General features: G+C 41.6%; 1 protein-coding gene across 7 annotated transcripts in view; it reads left to right on the plus strand.

Annotated features, from left to right (window-relative positions):
* PTPRO (protein tyrosine phosphatase receptor type O) overlaps window positions 1–14338 on the plus strand; it is a 242538-nt gene that overhangs the window by 190058 nt on the left and 38142 nt on the right. For all 7 annotated transcript variants that reach the window (XM_065567442.1, XM_042849088.2, XM_005287510.5 and 4 more), the window contains 3 exons: window positions 1331–1482; window positions 3445–3565; window positions 10998–11137. In XM_065567442.1, the coding sequence (XP_065423514.1) occupies window positions 1331–1482; window positions 3445–3565; window positions 10998–11137 (413 nt within the window). The remainder of the gene's footprint in view (window positions 1–1330; window positions 1483–3444; window positions 3566–10997; window positions 11138–14338) is intronic.

Consider the following 14338-nt stretch of genomic DNA (forward strand, 5'->3'; position numbering starts at 1 on the left):
TAGGATGCACTGGTCAATCCAGAGTGGGGGGACGTCTTAAATTCATTTGTTGTGGGCATCATGGAAGAAGTGGGTTTCGAGAGGGACTTGATAGAAGTTCTATAATAAATACTATTAAAATTGCTTAAAATTGTGTTTGCTACCATCCTAAATTTCCACTTCAAAAACCTTTGTCCTCCTCTTAGAGTCAAAAGTTCAAATGCAAGATAAAATGTATATGCTCAGCTACGTTTGTGACAGCAACAGTGACATCCTGTGGCCACTTTAAAAATAGTCTAGGTTCTGATTCTCCACAGCCTTGTGCCTTGTGTAGACATTCACACCTATATGAAATGAGTGTAAAAAGCACTGTATCAGAATGGTAGTGTGTTAAACTCACTCTGAACTCCCTTTGCATGGGTCTAAATGGCTTTACAAAGTGCAAGAACTTGGTTTTTTTCATCATGTAGTTCCCAAAAAATATACTATGCCCGCTGAATAATATGCTACTCTGTTGTACCCACACAATGTCATTGAAGTCACTGTGGGCTCAGTTGTGGTTTTAAGGCATCATTGGAGTTCACCTCACTGCCTCTACTCCACTTAATTTTCCCATAAAGTTTATTTTGAGGACTTAAGTGATGCACAGGCTTTGCACTGGCTTTTTGCGTGGGAATAGAGTTAGTCAACATTTTTGTGCAGAAAGTTGTACTATTGAAAATGGGGAGGGCTGTTTTTTTCAAAACTAACATTGTTTTTGTTTTGCAGGTAAATGGCAATTTTGATTTAAAAAAAAATCAGTTTTCCCACAGGAAATTTCCAAGTGAAAATTTCGGTTTCTAATCAACATTTCTTAACAAGCCGAGCAGTTTTGTTCTGACTTTAAAGGTGGTTTTTGTTTGCAGAAACTGAAATGAAATGGCTTTAAGTAGAAAACTAGATTCTAAAGGAAAATTTTCATTTATTTTTCACTTAAAATGTCGTTTCATTTCAGTTTTTTTTAAAGAAGTTGAAAAGTTTTAAGTTTAAACTAAATGTTTAGGTTCATTTTTAAATGTGGAGTTGAAATAAAGTTTGTGTTTCAAATTGGTTTGAAACTTCCAACATTTTTCAACTGAGAGATTTTTAATTAAGACTTCTTATGTGGAAACTTTTCAGTTTTCCAACCAACTATACCTGCAAGCTAGTGCAATTATAGGTGTTAGTCTTATTTATCCATATCTAATTTTTTTTGTTACGCACTTTCTCCCAATAAAGTCCCTTTAGCAGTGAGTAGCTAAGGTTAATTTTGGGACTTAATTATATATTAAGTTAGATTTTGTTTGTAACATCTTTTTCTTGTTCTCCCCAGCCCCAGTGTCACCAGAGATCACCTCAGTAGAATATTTCAACAATCTGCTGTATGTCAGTTGGACATATGGAGATGATGGGACCAACCTGTCTCATTCCAGGATGCTGCACTGGATGGTCATTGCTGAAGGCAAGAAAAAAATCAAAAAGAGCGTAAGTCTTAATAGGATTTTTAAAGCTTCATGATTGCGCATTTGTTCTTTCTAATGTTTTAAAAAAAAGTTGTCATGTTCAATACACAAACTTCATATTACAAACTATGGTCAGGTCGATTAAGCTTCCGCAAATCCCAGTGGGTTAAATGTACCCCTTTGCAGAGAGCCAGTATAAGGGCTATGCACCCTTTACAACCCATTTAAGACTTCAAAATAAAGTCGTTCTTGGTTTTGTTTTGTTTTTTGTTTTTTAAAGAAAGAATGAGTTTCCCATCAGTTATATCAATTTCAGGAGAACTTGTCTGTTCTTCTAGGGGAATTGTGGGAAGGGCATTGGAGGACTATCCACACTTAAATGATTTAGTCTGCATCCTCACTGCAAAGTGGGCAGGTTCCAGCCTGAGTTAAACCAGCGCTGAGGCATATCCCAGCTGGATCAGCTAGCCTAGGCTTTCAGCATTTCCAAACCCAAGTCAGAGATGTTTGCGCGTGGAGAGTGGTGGTGGTGGAGATTGGGTTTGAACTTGAGTAGGACCCTGGGTTAACTGAGCAGTGAAGACATACCTTAAGTGGGACTTGAGTAGTGCATAGACTTTGTTCTGGCTCTCGGAACAGGGGTAAATCTCACCCAACATAATGGATTTGTTTCATGATTTAAAAATAAAATATTTCCCTTCTGTTTTTGCTACTCCAGACTAGGAGCATTGAGATCGATCATGAGAATTAGTAAGTGAAACAACCATTCGGTGTCTGATATGTTGAGGTGCTGAGCACCCATTATAACCATAAAATGAATTGGGAATTGTGGCTGACTAGCACCTTGTATGATCTACTCTTGCAAATAGAAAGCTAATCCAAGCAGGCTCATTTTAATGTGCACAACGGAAACCAATAACACCAAATGTGGTAAAATTAAGTGAGAATTTAAAAATGTAACCAGTTTTAATAATATAAAGTGCTATCAGTAAAACAAGTAATATTTCTTAAAATAAATCAATTATATGATTTCTGACCTGACATGTTCCTTCAATTTTTAATTACTAGTGACTTAACCCAAAAACATGCCTGTTTCCTTTTTAGTTGCAGGCAATATAGTTTACATATTCTTTCTCCAGGTGGTTATGATTACACAATTGGTTGAGGATGGGTACTATCATGAGGTTTCTGATGTGCATTGCTTGTAGCTGGGGTAGAAATGCGATGGGAACAACCTTTCTGATGGCATGTCATCAACTCTGCTTCCCGTTTCAGTGGCAACTGGGAAATGGGAGAGGTGCTTGGACATTAAAAATAATAGAGCAATAGTTATTCACACTCTTTTTGAACCTCAAAGCACATTCAGCTCCAGGTTCAATTTGAATTCTGGGCATGGCTCAAGTCAGTTCTTCCTATGGCCTAAGCCTGCAATCCACTCTCCGCATGTAGACCTATGCGGAGTCTCAGTGAAGTCAACTGGGTTCCAAATGGGTTCAAGGATCCTCCCATGCAAATCTAGAGGCATGATCTTGGGTTATAGCTGTACAGGCTCACCCATCCCTAACTTTTATATTATTCCTAGAGATTCCAAACTGATTTTCAAATACCCAAAGTTCCAGGGTGCTCTGATCCATGGTTTGGTTAGAGTTATTCAAAAGTTTGATGTAACTTGCAAAATCCAGATTTAAAAAGTCCCCTCAAAGTTGTTTTTTAAAAATCTTTCACTAGCTATGTTTGTTTCAACCACTAGGAAATATACTGTAAAATTTACTTCTCTCTGCACTGTGACATTCTATTGAACTTGTGTCTTGCATCCATCAATGTCATTGGGAATTAGAACATATAACGAGTGCAGAGTATGCAGAAGTGATTTATACTGATGATTAGAATTTTGTCCAGAGTGCATTAAGTGCTTGATTTATTTCTTCAAAAAGGCTTTCTTATTTATATAATATTTAATACTTGGTACCAATGATCATTGTAGGTGACACGGAATGTGATGACTGCAGTTCTGAGCCTGCCTCCGGGAGACATCTACAACCTTTCAGTGACTGCTTGTACTGAGAGAGGCAGCAACACCTCCACACCACAGATTGTGAAACTGGGTGAGAATGTGTTTGTTTGCCTGGTTAATTGTATGTAGCTCAAAAGTATAGGCACATACCTGGCTCTTTTTATTTAATAAGGGCTATAATATACTCACCTTGATTGGTACCTTATGCTGAGAGTAGTCCCATTCACTTCAGTGGGACTACTCTCCAAACAAGGTTCTACTCAAGGTGATTAGGAGAGGCAGTATCTCACCCTAAGAGGCAGTAAGTAGAGCCTATCCAGAACAACATGAGAGAGCACTATTGTCCCATAATTGTTCCCCTGTAATTGGTCCAAACACACCCAGACTTTGGAGTGAGAACCCAAGCTTTGCAGCTGACCTCTGTTGGTCCAGACCAGAACCCTTCAAACTTTTGAAAAGTTCCCTTCTGGATCTGAACTCTGTGGCTTGGACTGGTTCCAAATTCCCCCCCCACACACACACACAAAAAGATGACAAATGTTTTCGTACTTGAAGAGCCGCACTGTAATTTTTACAAGAGCAATAAATCCATTGAAGTGAAATCTTGCATCATTTACCTGTGTGTCTGTAACATATACATCAAATAAACAAGTAAAATGTGTCTTGACTGGAGGGACTTCCGAGGACAGTTCATTCTCCCACTGTCCTCCTTTACTACCGATGTCTTGAGGAGTAGGGCAAGGATAAGGTAATGGAGGCTATCTCTGCATCTTCTAATATTGCTACCCTGCTGCTGCTCTGGAAACTTTGAGTCCCAGAAGTGCCTTGAACTGTAGCTTGTGAAATCTTGGGGTTTGTCTAATTACTGGTGTCGGCACAAATCCCACTATGAAGGTGGGGGAGATAGGGTTGGTAACGTGAGACTGGATTATCCCCCAAGGGTCTATGCAAAATGGAGCTCTCTATGAACTAAAGTGTGAGGAACAGCCATAGATGGACCTTGTCAATGGCAATAGCAATCCTGCTTAGTTGGATAGGACGCGTGAGAATAACTGTTTTTGCAGAAGGGAGCTCCCTTCCACATAGATCCCTGAAATGCGTTGATGTTGGGAGGCAGTGCAATCCACAATCTGTGATTCCCCCAGGCTCTCCCACTAGATGGAATGTTTCATTCTGTGGAGTTTTCCTTCCCCACACCAATCCTATCCCATCGGCATTTCCACAAAAATGTATGTGTGGGTGTTAATCTGGCTCCTGAATATCAATAGCCAGGTGTTTTCTGAATGGTATTTGGAAATGTTTGACTCCTTCAAGTAGCATCATCATTTACATGATTCAGAAAATGGAACATATTATTCATATTGCACGTCCCTGTAACCATTCTTTGACAAAAAGGACTATTATTTCTGGCTTGCTGATGGAGGGGGAAATATTCTGTTAGGGCTGGTTAATATGGAAGATTTTGGGTGTTCTGCCGTAGTTCTTCTGTTTGATATTTAAGAGAAAACACAACAAATACAATTTAGATAAATCACTTCTAGACTGCACCGCTCTTTATTTCATGCCTTTAACATTTTAGTTTTGCACAAAGAATAGTAAAGACGGTTTACCTTGGCAAAGGTCAGTCCTACAGTCTCTCCTTGGTGTTTTTGAGGGACCCAGGGAGATCTGGGATTAGAAATCCTGTGAATCTGTTCTAAGTGGTAGATGACTCCACTTTGGGCAGCTGTGATGAACTACTCCTGCCAAATGTGGTGGTATCATATTCTTCCATGCTTCATCTGGGAACTTTCCATTTGCAGAAAAATTAATCCATTTGCTTGGGCATAGGAAGGATTTATTTCAGATAATGTCCAGGTGTGAGGTTGTCACAATTTAATATACGCTATTCTTTATCTGGGCTAGAGGAAGAAGAGGTAGTTTTGTGCCTAAAGCACAGGACTGATTCTCAGAAGATCAGACTCTTCTCCAAAATGTCTGAGACACCTTAAGTGGGTCATTTTCAAAAGTAGCCTTTATTTTGGGTGCTTCACATTTGGGGTGCCAAACTTTAGACAGCTAGGGTGAAATTCTGGCTCCATCAAACTCAATGGTAAAGCTCCTACAGAATTCAGTGGGATGAGGTTTTCAGCCCTAGATCTTGATTGTCAGATTGTCTTGACTCCAAATGAAGTCTATGGGACCTGCTCAGCATCCCTGAAAATTGACCCAAAGGTTATGTTTATACTGCTATAAAAAAACCAAAAAAGTAGCATCGAGTCGCAGAGCCCAGGTCAGCGACTTGGGCTTGCACAGCTAAAACTGCAGTGTAGACATTTGGGTTCAGACTGTAGTTCGGGCTCGGAGATCCATTCCCCTCACAGGTGCTCAGAGGCCAGGCTCCAGCCTGAGCCTGAACATCTGCACTGCTGCTTTATAGCCCCACAATCAGCTGCAGGCCAGCTGTGTCCATGCTGCGGGTCTTTTATTGTAGTGTAGACATACCCTAAGTGTTTAAAATTAGACACTCAACACATAGGAGGTGCTCAAAATTAAAGGTTGCTTTTGGTAAGTTGTACCTAAATCTGTGTTTCAGGTTCTTCATATGGATCTGGGAATAATACATACTTTACTTCACAGGGGTGTAGTGAGGCCTAATTCATTAATGTCTGTACTGCACACTGCTATCCAGGAGTTCATTAAAAGTCCAAAATATTATTAATCCCTGGATCCCAGGGGCACTAAAATTGAAAGTGCATGTGTCACACACACACATGCACGCACACACGCGCGCTCTCGCAGGCAGCCTTCACAGAAGTCCGCATTTAAAAAAAACAACAAAGTCCCAGCACAAAACAACTTCCATTTTTATATTGACTCCTTATCCTGAATGACCCCAAATCACTTTGCACCTCAACATGCAGACTGGGCAAGAGTCACTGATACCACTTCGTCTGCTCTTGCCCTGTCAAAGCAACACAAAGCAAACCATAGACTTGGAGCATCTGTCTGGCTGCACTGGGTTTATAGATATTTAGGGCCAGATTTTTAAAGGTATTTAGGTGCCTAATTCCCATTGAAATCAATAAGAATTGGGTGCTGAAAATACCTTTTAAAAATCTGGACCCTCGTATCTTGGGAGCAGTGCAAAGCAGCTGAGCATACCAATGAATACAGCCCACTGTATGTAGGGGATCACTTCCCTCCAATACCGAAACAGCACAGATGGAGAGACGCACAAATTTCCCCATATTTCAAGGGTGATTAGATTTGTGGTTCAGTTTGACCCTGCAAGCTGGAACAAATGAAAAGGAAAAGGAAAAGGAAAAAAAAAGTTTCATTCAGCAACGTCTTTTTCTCAAGGGCTCTTGCCTGTAATTAAAAAGTAAAACAGCATAATCAAAAAGTAAACAGAAACACTCCCCAGTCCTTTCTCACAACTGACTGTGAAGCCTAGCCACCCTAAAGACCTTTTTCCCACCTTGCTTCCCAAATAGCCACTCTTAAAACCCTTCCTCTCAGCAAAGAGACTGGGAGATGAGCTGGAGCAAACCCAGTGTTCACTGTGGACCATGTGGTTCTCCTGCACTCTGCACACGAGCTGCTTATCACAGAGATAGGGACCAGCTGTACAAAGTGGATCTGGCTTTAGTACATCTCCAATTAATGTAGCCAGATTCCCTTTAGTGTTTCTAACCAAACCAACCGGAACCTCAGCGAGTGTATGGACACTGATGTATATGTTGAAGCCCAAATTCTCTACTGTGTTGCACTAGATGTGGTCATTTACACTTATGTAACGTGAACATAAGGCACTGCCAGCTCAAAATGGCTATGTTTTTACTCTCACTTTGCTATAAGTGATTACACAAAGCAGGGGAGAATTAGGCCCCCAGTTTAAAGATCTTAGGTAGGGCACACATGCAGGGGATTTTTCCAGAGGGTCTCCTGTGGGTGCTCTGCAGATCACTAACTCTCTGGTTTTGAACACTCAAAGTTAGGTTATTGTTCTTCCAAAGCAGAATGTGGGACATTTCTGTGCTTTGAAAATCTACTCTGTGTGTTGGATGCTCACGCTGCCTCCACTGGAGGGCCACCCACTGAAACTTTCAAAACCTTGCTGTTTGTGCCTCCCCAAGCTTTGGAAAACATGAAGCCAGATTCTCAGCTGGTGTGTAAATAGGTAAATTTCCATTGAAATAAATGGAGCTGCACCCATTTAAAACCAGTGGAGGATCTAACCTGTTAACTCTCTGTGCCTTCATCTGTTGTCAGTTCCCCATCTATTAAATGAGGATAATACTCCCTGACCTCACAGACGAGGTGTAAGAAATGATCTGTGAGCCCTCTGAGATCCCCTGGCGGAATGTGCATAATTCTATTATACTTATCTCTCCAGACTTCCGGGTAAGGAAGACTTAACAGGCATAAAAACTAGGGACCTGACTCTGAGCTCACTTATATTGGGGCAAATGGAGAGTAACTCTTCTGAGGTTAATGGAGTTCCACCAGTGGCAGTCTTGCCAACTGTCACAATGGTTGGTGTGTTTCTTAAAGCCTCAAGCTCCTGCGATCAGGCTATTGCCTGACAATCCCAGCTTTCAGTTTTTTAAAAAGTAAGTTTCTAGCCCTTATGGCTGCAGAGAAAAGTTTGAAAATGTGAACTCTAAACTTGGCAACATCAGACAGTAAATAAAAGGAATGCCCAATGTATATGTTTTTCATGGTTTTTGAAAACTTGGGGTTGGTAATACTGCTTGTGTAAAACTAGTGTGACTGAGAACAGGATCATGCCCTCTGCTTTAAATATTCTTGGGAAAACTGTATCAACATTTGGACAACTATGCTAAGAAAGGCTTCTAAACTGCTACACTCTCTTTTTCTTTCAGTATTCCACCTTAAAGCTGACACTGTATCTGTTCGTTACAACCACTAGAGGTCAGGTTTTTATCATTTATTGATGACCATTGCCAAGACCATCCCTGAAATAAAGATAGAAGGGCCTGACTGGAAACCTCAGATCCAAACCTCCCTGTGCCTCCTGAACTTTGAGGAAGTTTGAATGTGGATTCAAATCTATGTTTCTATGCTCTGTCTCTGCAGTGAAACTGACCAAAAACCTGAGACTAGATTCTTTGTTGCCCTGCACTTTGTTTCGTCATTTATACCAGTGCCAAGAGTGTGTGCAAATCTCATGGCCATTCTGATTTGATAGCATTTTGCACTGGTATAACTGATGACACAGGATGGAGAACAACCGAGAATCTAGTCCCGAGAATCCAAACTAACCCCAACCTGGGTAAAGTTCCAAAATTTAAGGGCTCAGGCCCAGCTCTCTTTTAAGGTAATCGGTTTAAGGGCCATGACTAATTTTTAGAGAGAGGCTTGAACAGGGAAATTCAGATCCATATTTCTAACTCCCAAAATGTAAGGGTGTCACGGATTCAAGGTTTTGATTTAACTTGTTATAGAAAACAGGATCAGCAATCAGACTTTGAACTCCAGTATCATAGGGGTAGCCATGTTAATCTGGATCTGTAAAAAGCGACAAAGAGTCCTGTGGCACCTTATAGACTAACAGACGTATTGAAGCATAAGCTTTCGTGGGTGAATACCCACTTCGTCAGATGAATGTAGTGGAAATTTCCAGAGGCAGATATAAATATGCAGGCAAGAATCAGTCTAGAGATAACGAGGTTAGTTCAGTCAGGGAGGATGAGGTCCTCTTCTAGCAGTTGAGGTGTGAACACCAAGGGAGGAGAAACTGCTTTTGTAGTTGGCTAGCCATTCACAGTCTTTGTTTAATCCTGAGCTGATGGTGTCAAATTTGCAATTGAATTGAAGCTCAGCGGTTTCTCTTTGAAGTCTGGTCCTGAAGTTTTTTTGCTGCAGGATGGCTACCTTTAAATCCAGTATTGTGTGTCCAGGGAGACTGAAGTGTTCTCCTACAGGTTTTTGTATATTGCCATTCCTAATATCTGACTTGTATCCATTTATCCTTTTACGCAGAGACTGTCCAGTTTGGCTGATGTACGTAGCAGAGGGGCATTGCTGGCACATGATGGTGTATATTACATTACTTTGAACTCCATCATCTCCAGCCTCCCACAGTGTTCAGGGTGCTTCAGATCTAGGTTCAGATCTATCCCTACTTATTTTCTCATTTTCACTGCAGAGGTTTGGCTTCCTGGTACTGATTAGAGTTATAAAATGCACACACATGCACCTGGGACATAGAGTTTGTGGTACTCCTCTTTATTGTCTCATTGTGGGAGAGAGAAGTGCAAGACTGATGTGTGTCACAAAGACATGGCTTCTGTTCTTAACATACCTGGAATGACTCTCCTTTTTTGGCAGTATTCCATAGCCACCTGGAAGTGGGATGATAAAGAACACCCATTGGGTTGTGCCTCACCAATTAGAGGAGGGAAAAAACATGAAGAAAAATCCCAGAGCCCTTAAGCCCAGCAGGAGTCTAGGCAGGAGAGGGAAGGAACAGCTCATTCCTTCCACTCCTTCCATTTACTGATACTGCATCTTTCCCACCCCACCCATTCCCAGGGCAGCTCTCATTCTCCCCTCTCCTCCTTGCTGCCTATGTGGCACTGAGCTGCAAGGCAGGGAAAGCAGTCCATCAGGTTAGCTAGAGAGCCAGGTGTACAGACTTCTGAAAGCTAGGCCAAGATCTAAGATCCGATGATGGTAGGTTTGGGGGGGAAGAAATACCAAAATTCAGTAGCCAGTCTCTGCACTTCAGCTCCTCACCAGAACCAACACCCCTATATCACACCAGCAGCCCCCCAACCCTGCAGTTAGCTTTCCATCCCATTACAGCATCAACCCTCCTACCACTATTTCTACCCAGGACCCATCATCCCCTCAGCAAGCACACCTCCCAACCAGTCGGCAGCAGCAACAACAAAAAGCCCCTGGCTTCTCATCATGAAGCCAACTCACAATCTTTGCAGCTGCAAGGGAGTGTGGGATATAGTGGACTATAGGATAGTTTTTTGGGGATGGTGAGCCAGGCCAAAGAAGTTTGAGGAGAACTGCTGCTTTCTGAAATCAAGTAGAGAAAGAAAGCATCTTCTGCACCCATCTAAAACACATCCAAATCCAGTGGCTCTGAATGTTCTACACAGAATGACGGCAGTCAAGATTTTTAGTTCTAATTGACCCACACACTATTTTTTTTCCTAACAGTTGGGCAACCTTTTTTCCTCCAAGAACTTATGCAAATGTGTCTATTAATAGAACATTCCCCCAAACACTGTTTGACTGGGGAAGAGAAGTGATTATCCAGCAAGCCAATCAGAGAACTGTTAAATAGAGAAGAAAAACCAAGATACTTAGCCATCTTCCTGTTTTACATCAGTTGCTTAATAGCTGTGTCAATGTGACAGATCGTCTCTGAAGGAAATGAAAAAATTCAAGAAGGGTATTATTCCTTTCACTGATTCTGTTTGCTGGTTTCCCTTGTTGATTTTCCAAAGACCAAAAGATAAGCTTGGTGAAAGGAGATTCCCCCTCTCTCTCTCATCCAGAACCAGCTCCTCCAAAATCACTGTTTGCTGTGAACAAGACCCAGACTTCAGTGACTCTGCTATGGGTGGAGGAAGGAGTGGCTGATTTCTTTGAAGTCTTCTGCCAGCAGGCTGACTCTGGCCAAGAAACAAAGTTGCAGGTATGTGGCTGCCTCTTTCTCTACCTCACCTCATCCATTTTGGACCCTGATATTGACAACATGTCCTTAGGGACTGGTTCTCTGCTGCTTTTCATGGTGTGTAGTCATTTACTCCTATGCAGAATGGATGTAAAACAATATAAAATTGGAATATGGCAGCATCTGACATCCACTTCACACTCAGTCACAGAAGGTGCAAGGCAGTGGAGAAAAAAACCCTTAGAATCTCGGCTAGAATAACCCTTGAAATACTGTCATATTTAAATCCTCCTCCTGTCTTGCTAACCACACACATGAAGTTAGCGATTTTAACTGGCTGGGCAGGTTTCCTGTGTGTTGGAGAACAAGCTGGGGACAGTATTCATTGGCTAAAGGGCAATGTGGCTCCAATGAGCTCCACACAGCCATCTGAACCTAGGGCATGGGAGGGATAAGGATGAAGAGTGAGGAATACACAGCGACATAGCTGGCTGACAGGCATATAGCCATGCATGTGGTGTCCCATTTTTCTGTTCTAGTCTTCATCTGTTCTTCAGGTCTGTTACCTGCAGTACTGTGAACTGTGTAGGATCCTCACTCATACAGTATGAATTTCTTGAAAAAGATGGCTGCTCCTCATCTATTTTGTTTCTCACAGGCCTTTTCCTTCAAGACACACCCACTCAGCTCCATAAACATGCCCCCTTTTCTCTCTACCTAAATAGATACTAATGTGGCCCCTCTCATAATAATTTCTGAGCATCTAGTCTCATATTAACTCAGAGGGAAATAGAGATCAAGGCAGCATGAATGCATGGTGATAGAGCCTGTGCAGCATGTGAGGCTTACTTTCCACACCTGAGACCGCTGGAGCACCTCCTCTGGATCACAGTTCTCTTATTTGAGCACCATAGGATGTCATTTAAAAAACCCACACCTTTTATGCTATTCTAGACACACACTATAACACTGTGTAGGATCAGTCCCATGATTTTATGTAGGGTTTTCCATTGAAACTGTATCCTGAAATTGGAGGTGGGCTGGAACTGAAAAAGCCATGTACAAACACATCCAAACTTTGGGATAGTTCACACCCAGATTTGGATCCAAAAATGTCCATGGTGAATAACTTAAAAACATTAACTCATAATTCCAATAACAGAAGCAGAGTAATTCAGAGATAAATGCACAGGAGAAAAGATAGGGTTTTTTCCAGCTGAGATCTAGATAAGAGAGCTGATGACTTTTAGAGACAAGGAAAGACTGTTCTAGATGGCAGGAGATGCAATGGTTCTCATATCGATGGGTGCAAGGAGAAATAGTAAGTGTTCGATAAATGGAGAGAACAAAGAGGGCAGAGTAAAGACCATGGCCAATATTTAAAAAAAAAAAGTTAGGCTCCTAAAACCATATTTAAGCATCTAATTAAGTGGCTTGATTTTCAAACAAAATCATAGAAATGTAGGGCTGGAAGGGACCTTGAGAAATCATCAAGTCCAGCCCCCTGCGCCGAGGCATGTCCAAGTAAACCTAGACTATCCCTGACAGGTGTTTGAATGATATTAGCCTTTTTGCAGCTGCATCACATTGTTGACTCATATTTAATCTGTGATCCACAATAACCCCCAGATCATTTTCAGCAGTACTTCTACCTAGTCCGTTGTTCCCCATTTTGTAGCTGTGCATTTGATTTTTTCCTTCTTAAGTAAAGTATTTTGCATTTGTGTTTACTGAATTTCATCTTGTAGAATTCAGACCAACTCTCCAATTTGTCAAGGTCTTTTGAATTCTAATCCTGGCCTCTAAATTGCTTGCAACCCTTCCCAGCTTTGTGTCACCCACAAATTGTATAAGCATATTTTCTTCTCCATTATCCAAGTCATTCATAAAAATATTGAACAGAACCAGACCTAGGACTGACCTGCAGAAACCCACTATATAAGGCCTCCTCATTTGATCATGAACCATTAACTACTCTTTCAGTACAGTCTTTCAACTGGTTGTGCACCCATCTTTATAGTAATTTTATCTATATTCCATTTCCTTAGCTCACTTATGAGAATGTCACGTGGGACTGTCAAAATTCTTGCTAAAATCAAAAGATTTATCACATCTACTACTTCTCCCCTATCCACTAGGCCAGTAATCCTGTCAACATGCTGAGTGTCCAGCAGCTCCATTGACTTAATCAGGAGCCACACGGTGCCTAAATATGGACGTGAAGCCTAACTTTAGGCACTCATTTAAAAAAATAAATAAAAGTTTTGGCCTATGTCAATGAGTTAGGATTGAGTCAGTCCAGGTTTGCCATGGGGTTATTAAGGTAGTGAGGGGAGTTCCATCTCCAGGGCCCATCTCTGGTGAGACTCTCAACAAGGGTGCCAGTTGTAGTGCTGGTTTGTTGACAAGATTATCTAGCCCTGGGAAGTGGACTAAAAAGATCAACTCGTTTCTCATTAAATTAACCAGTTTTTAATGTGTATCCAGCAAAGTCCCTTTCCCAACCAATCTTCAAGTCCCAGGCTAAAAGGCGGGAGGCTCGATTATATTTCTGGTGCCCAGGAGAGGTCTTTTTTGAGAAACTGGGGAAACCGTTGCTGTTAGAGATGGTTGATAATTTTCTACCATTTTTTTTTTTTCAGTGAGAGATTGGTTTTGGATGAAAATGAATATTTTAATGAGAAATGTTTCCCGATTTTTTTTTTTTCCATCAGAAAACCAAAAATTCTTCAGGTTTGGGGGTTTCGGTTTTTCAACAGTTGATGTTTTTCCACAGAAAATGTTGATGAAAATATATATATATTTTTTCATTTTAATCAAAATTCTCCATGGTGGGGGGCAACCCCCCCCCAAACATCTTCCAACCAGCTTCTATTGCCATACCATAGCTGCTCTATCTCCTTCAACTAGAAGAGGCAAATTCAGTTCTGTTATGCCAGTGCTATCCTGTATGTAGCAGTGTAACTGATCTCAGAATTGTAGTTCAACAGAGACCCTTGCAAAGATAAAAGGAGCTTATAAAAAACCTCAGGGCCGGCTCTAGGGTTTTTTGCTGCCCCAAGCAAAAAAATTTTTGGCTGCCCCCCACCCCAGCCCTGGGCTCTCTTTCCTCCCCCCCCCCCCCCCCCCCCCCCAACTGCACCCTCCTTCCGCCGCAGCCCTGGGTCACTGGTAACTCGCTCCCAGGGCGGGTCATTCAGCAGGAATTTTGGATGTGCACAG

Source organism: Chrysemys picta, chromosome 1 (assembly GCF_011386835.1).
Source record: "Chrysemys picta bellii isolate R12L10 chromosome 1, ASM1138683v2, whole genome shotgun sequence".
In the NCBI taxonomy this organism is placed as follows: domain Eukaryota; kingdom Metazoa; phylum Chordata; order Testudines; family Emydidae; genus Chrysemys; species Chrysemys picta.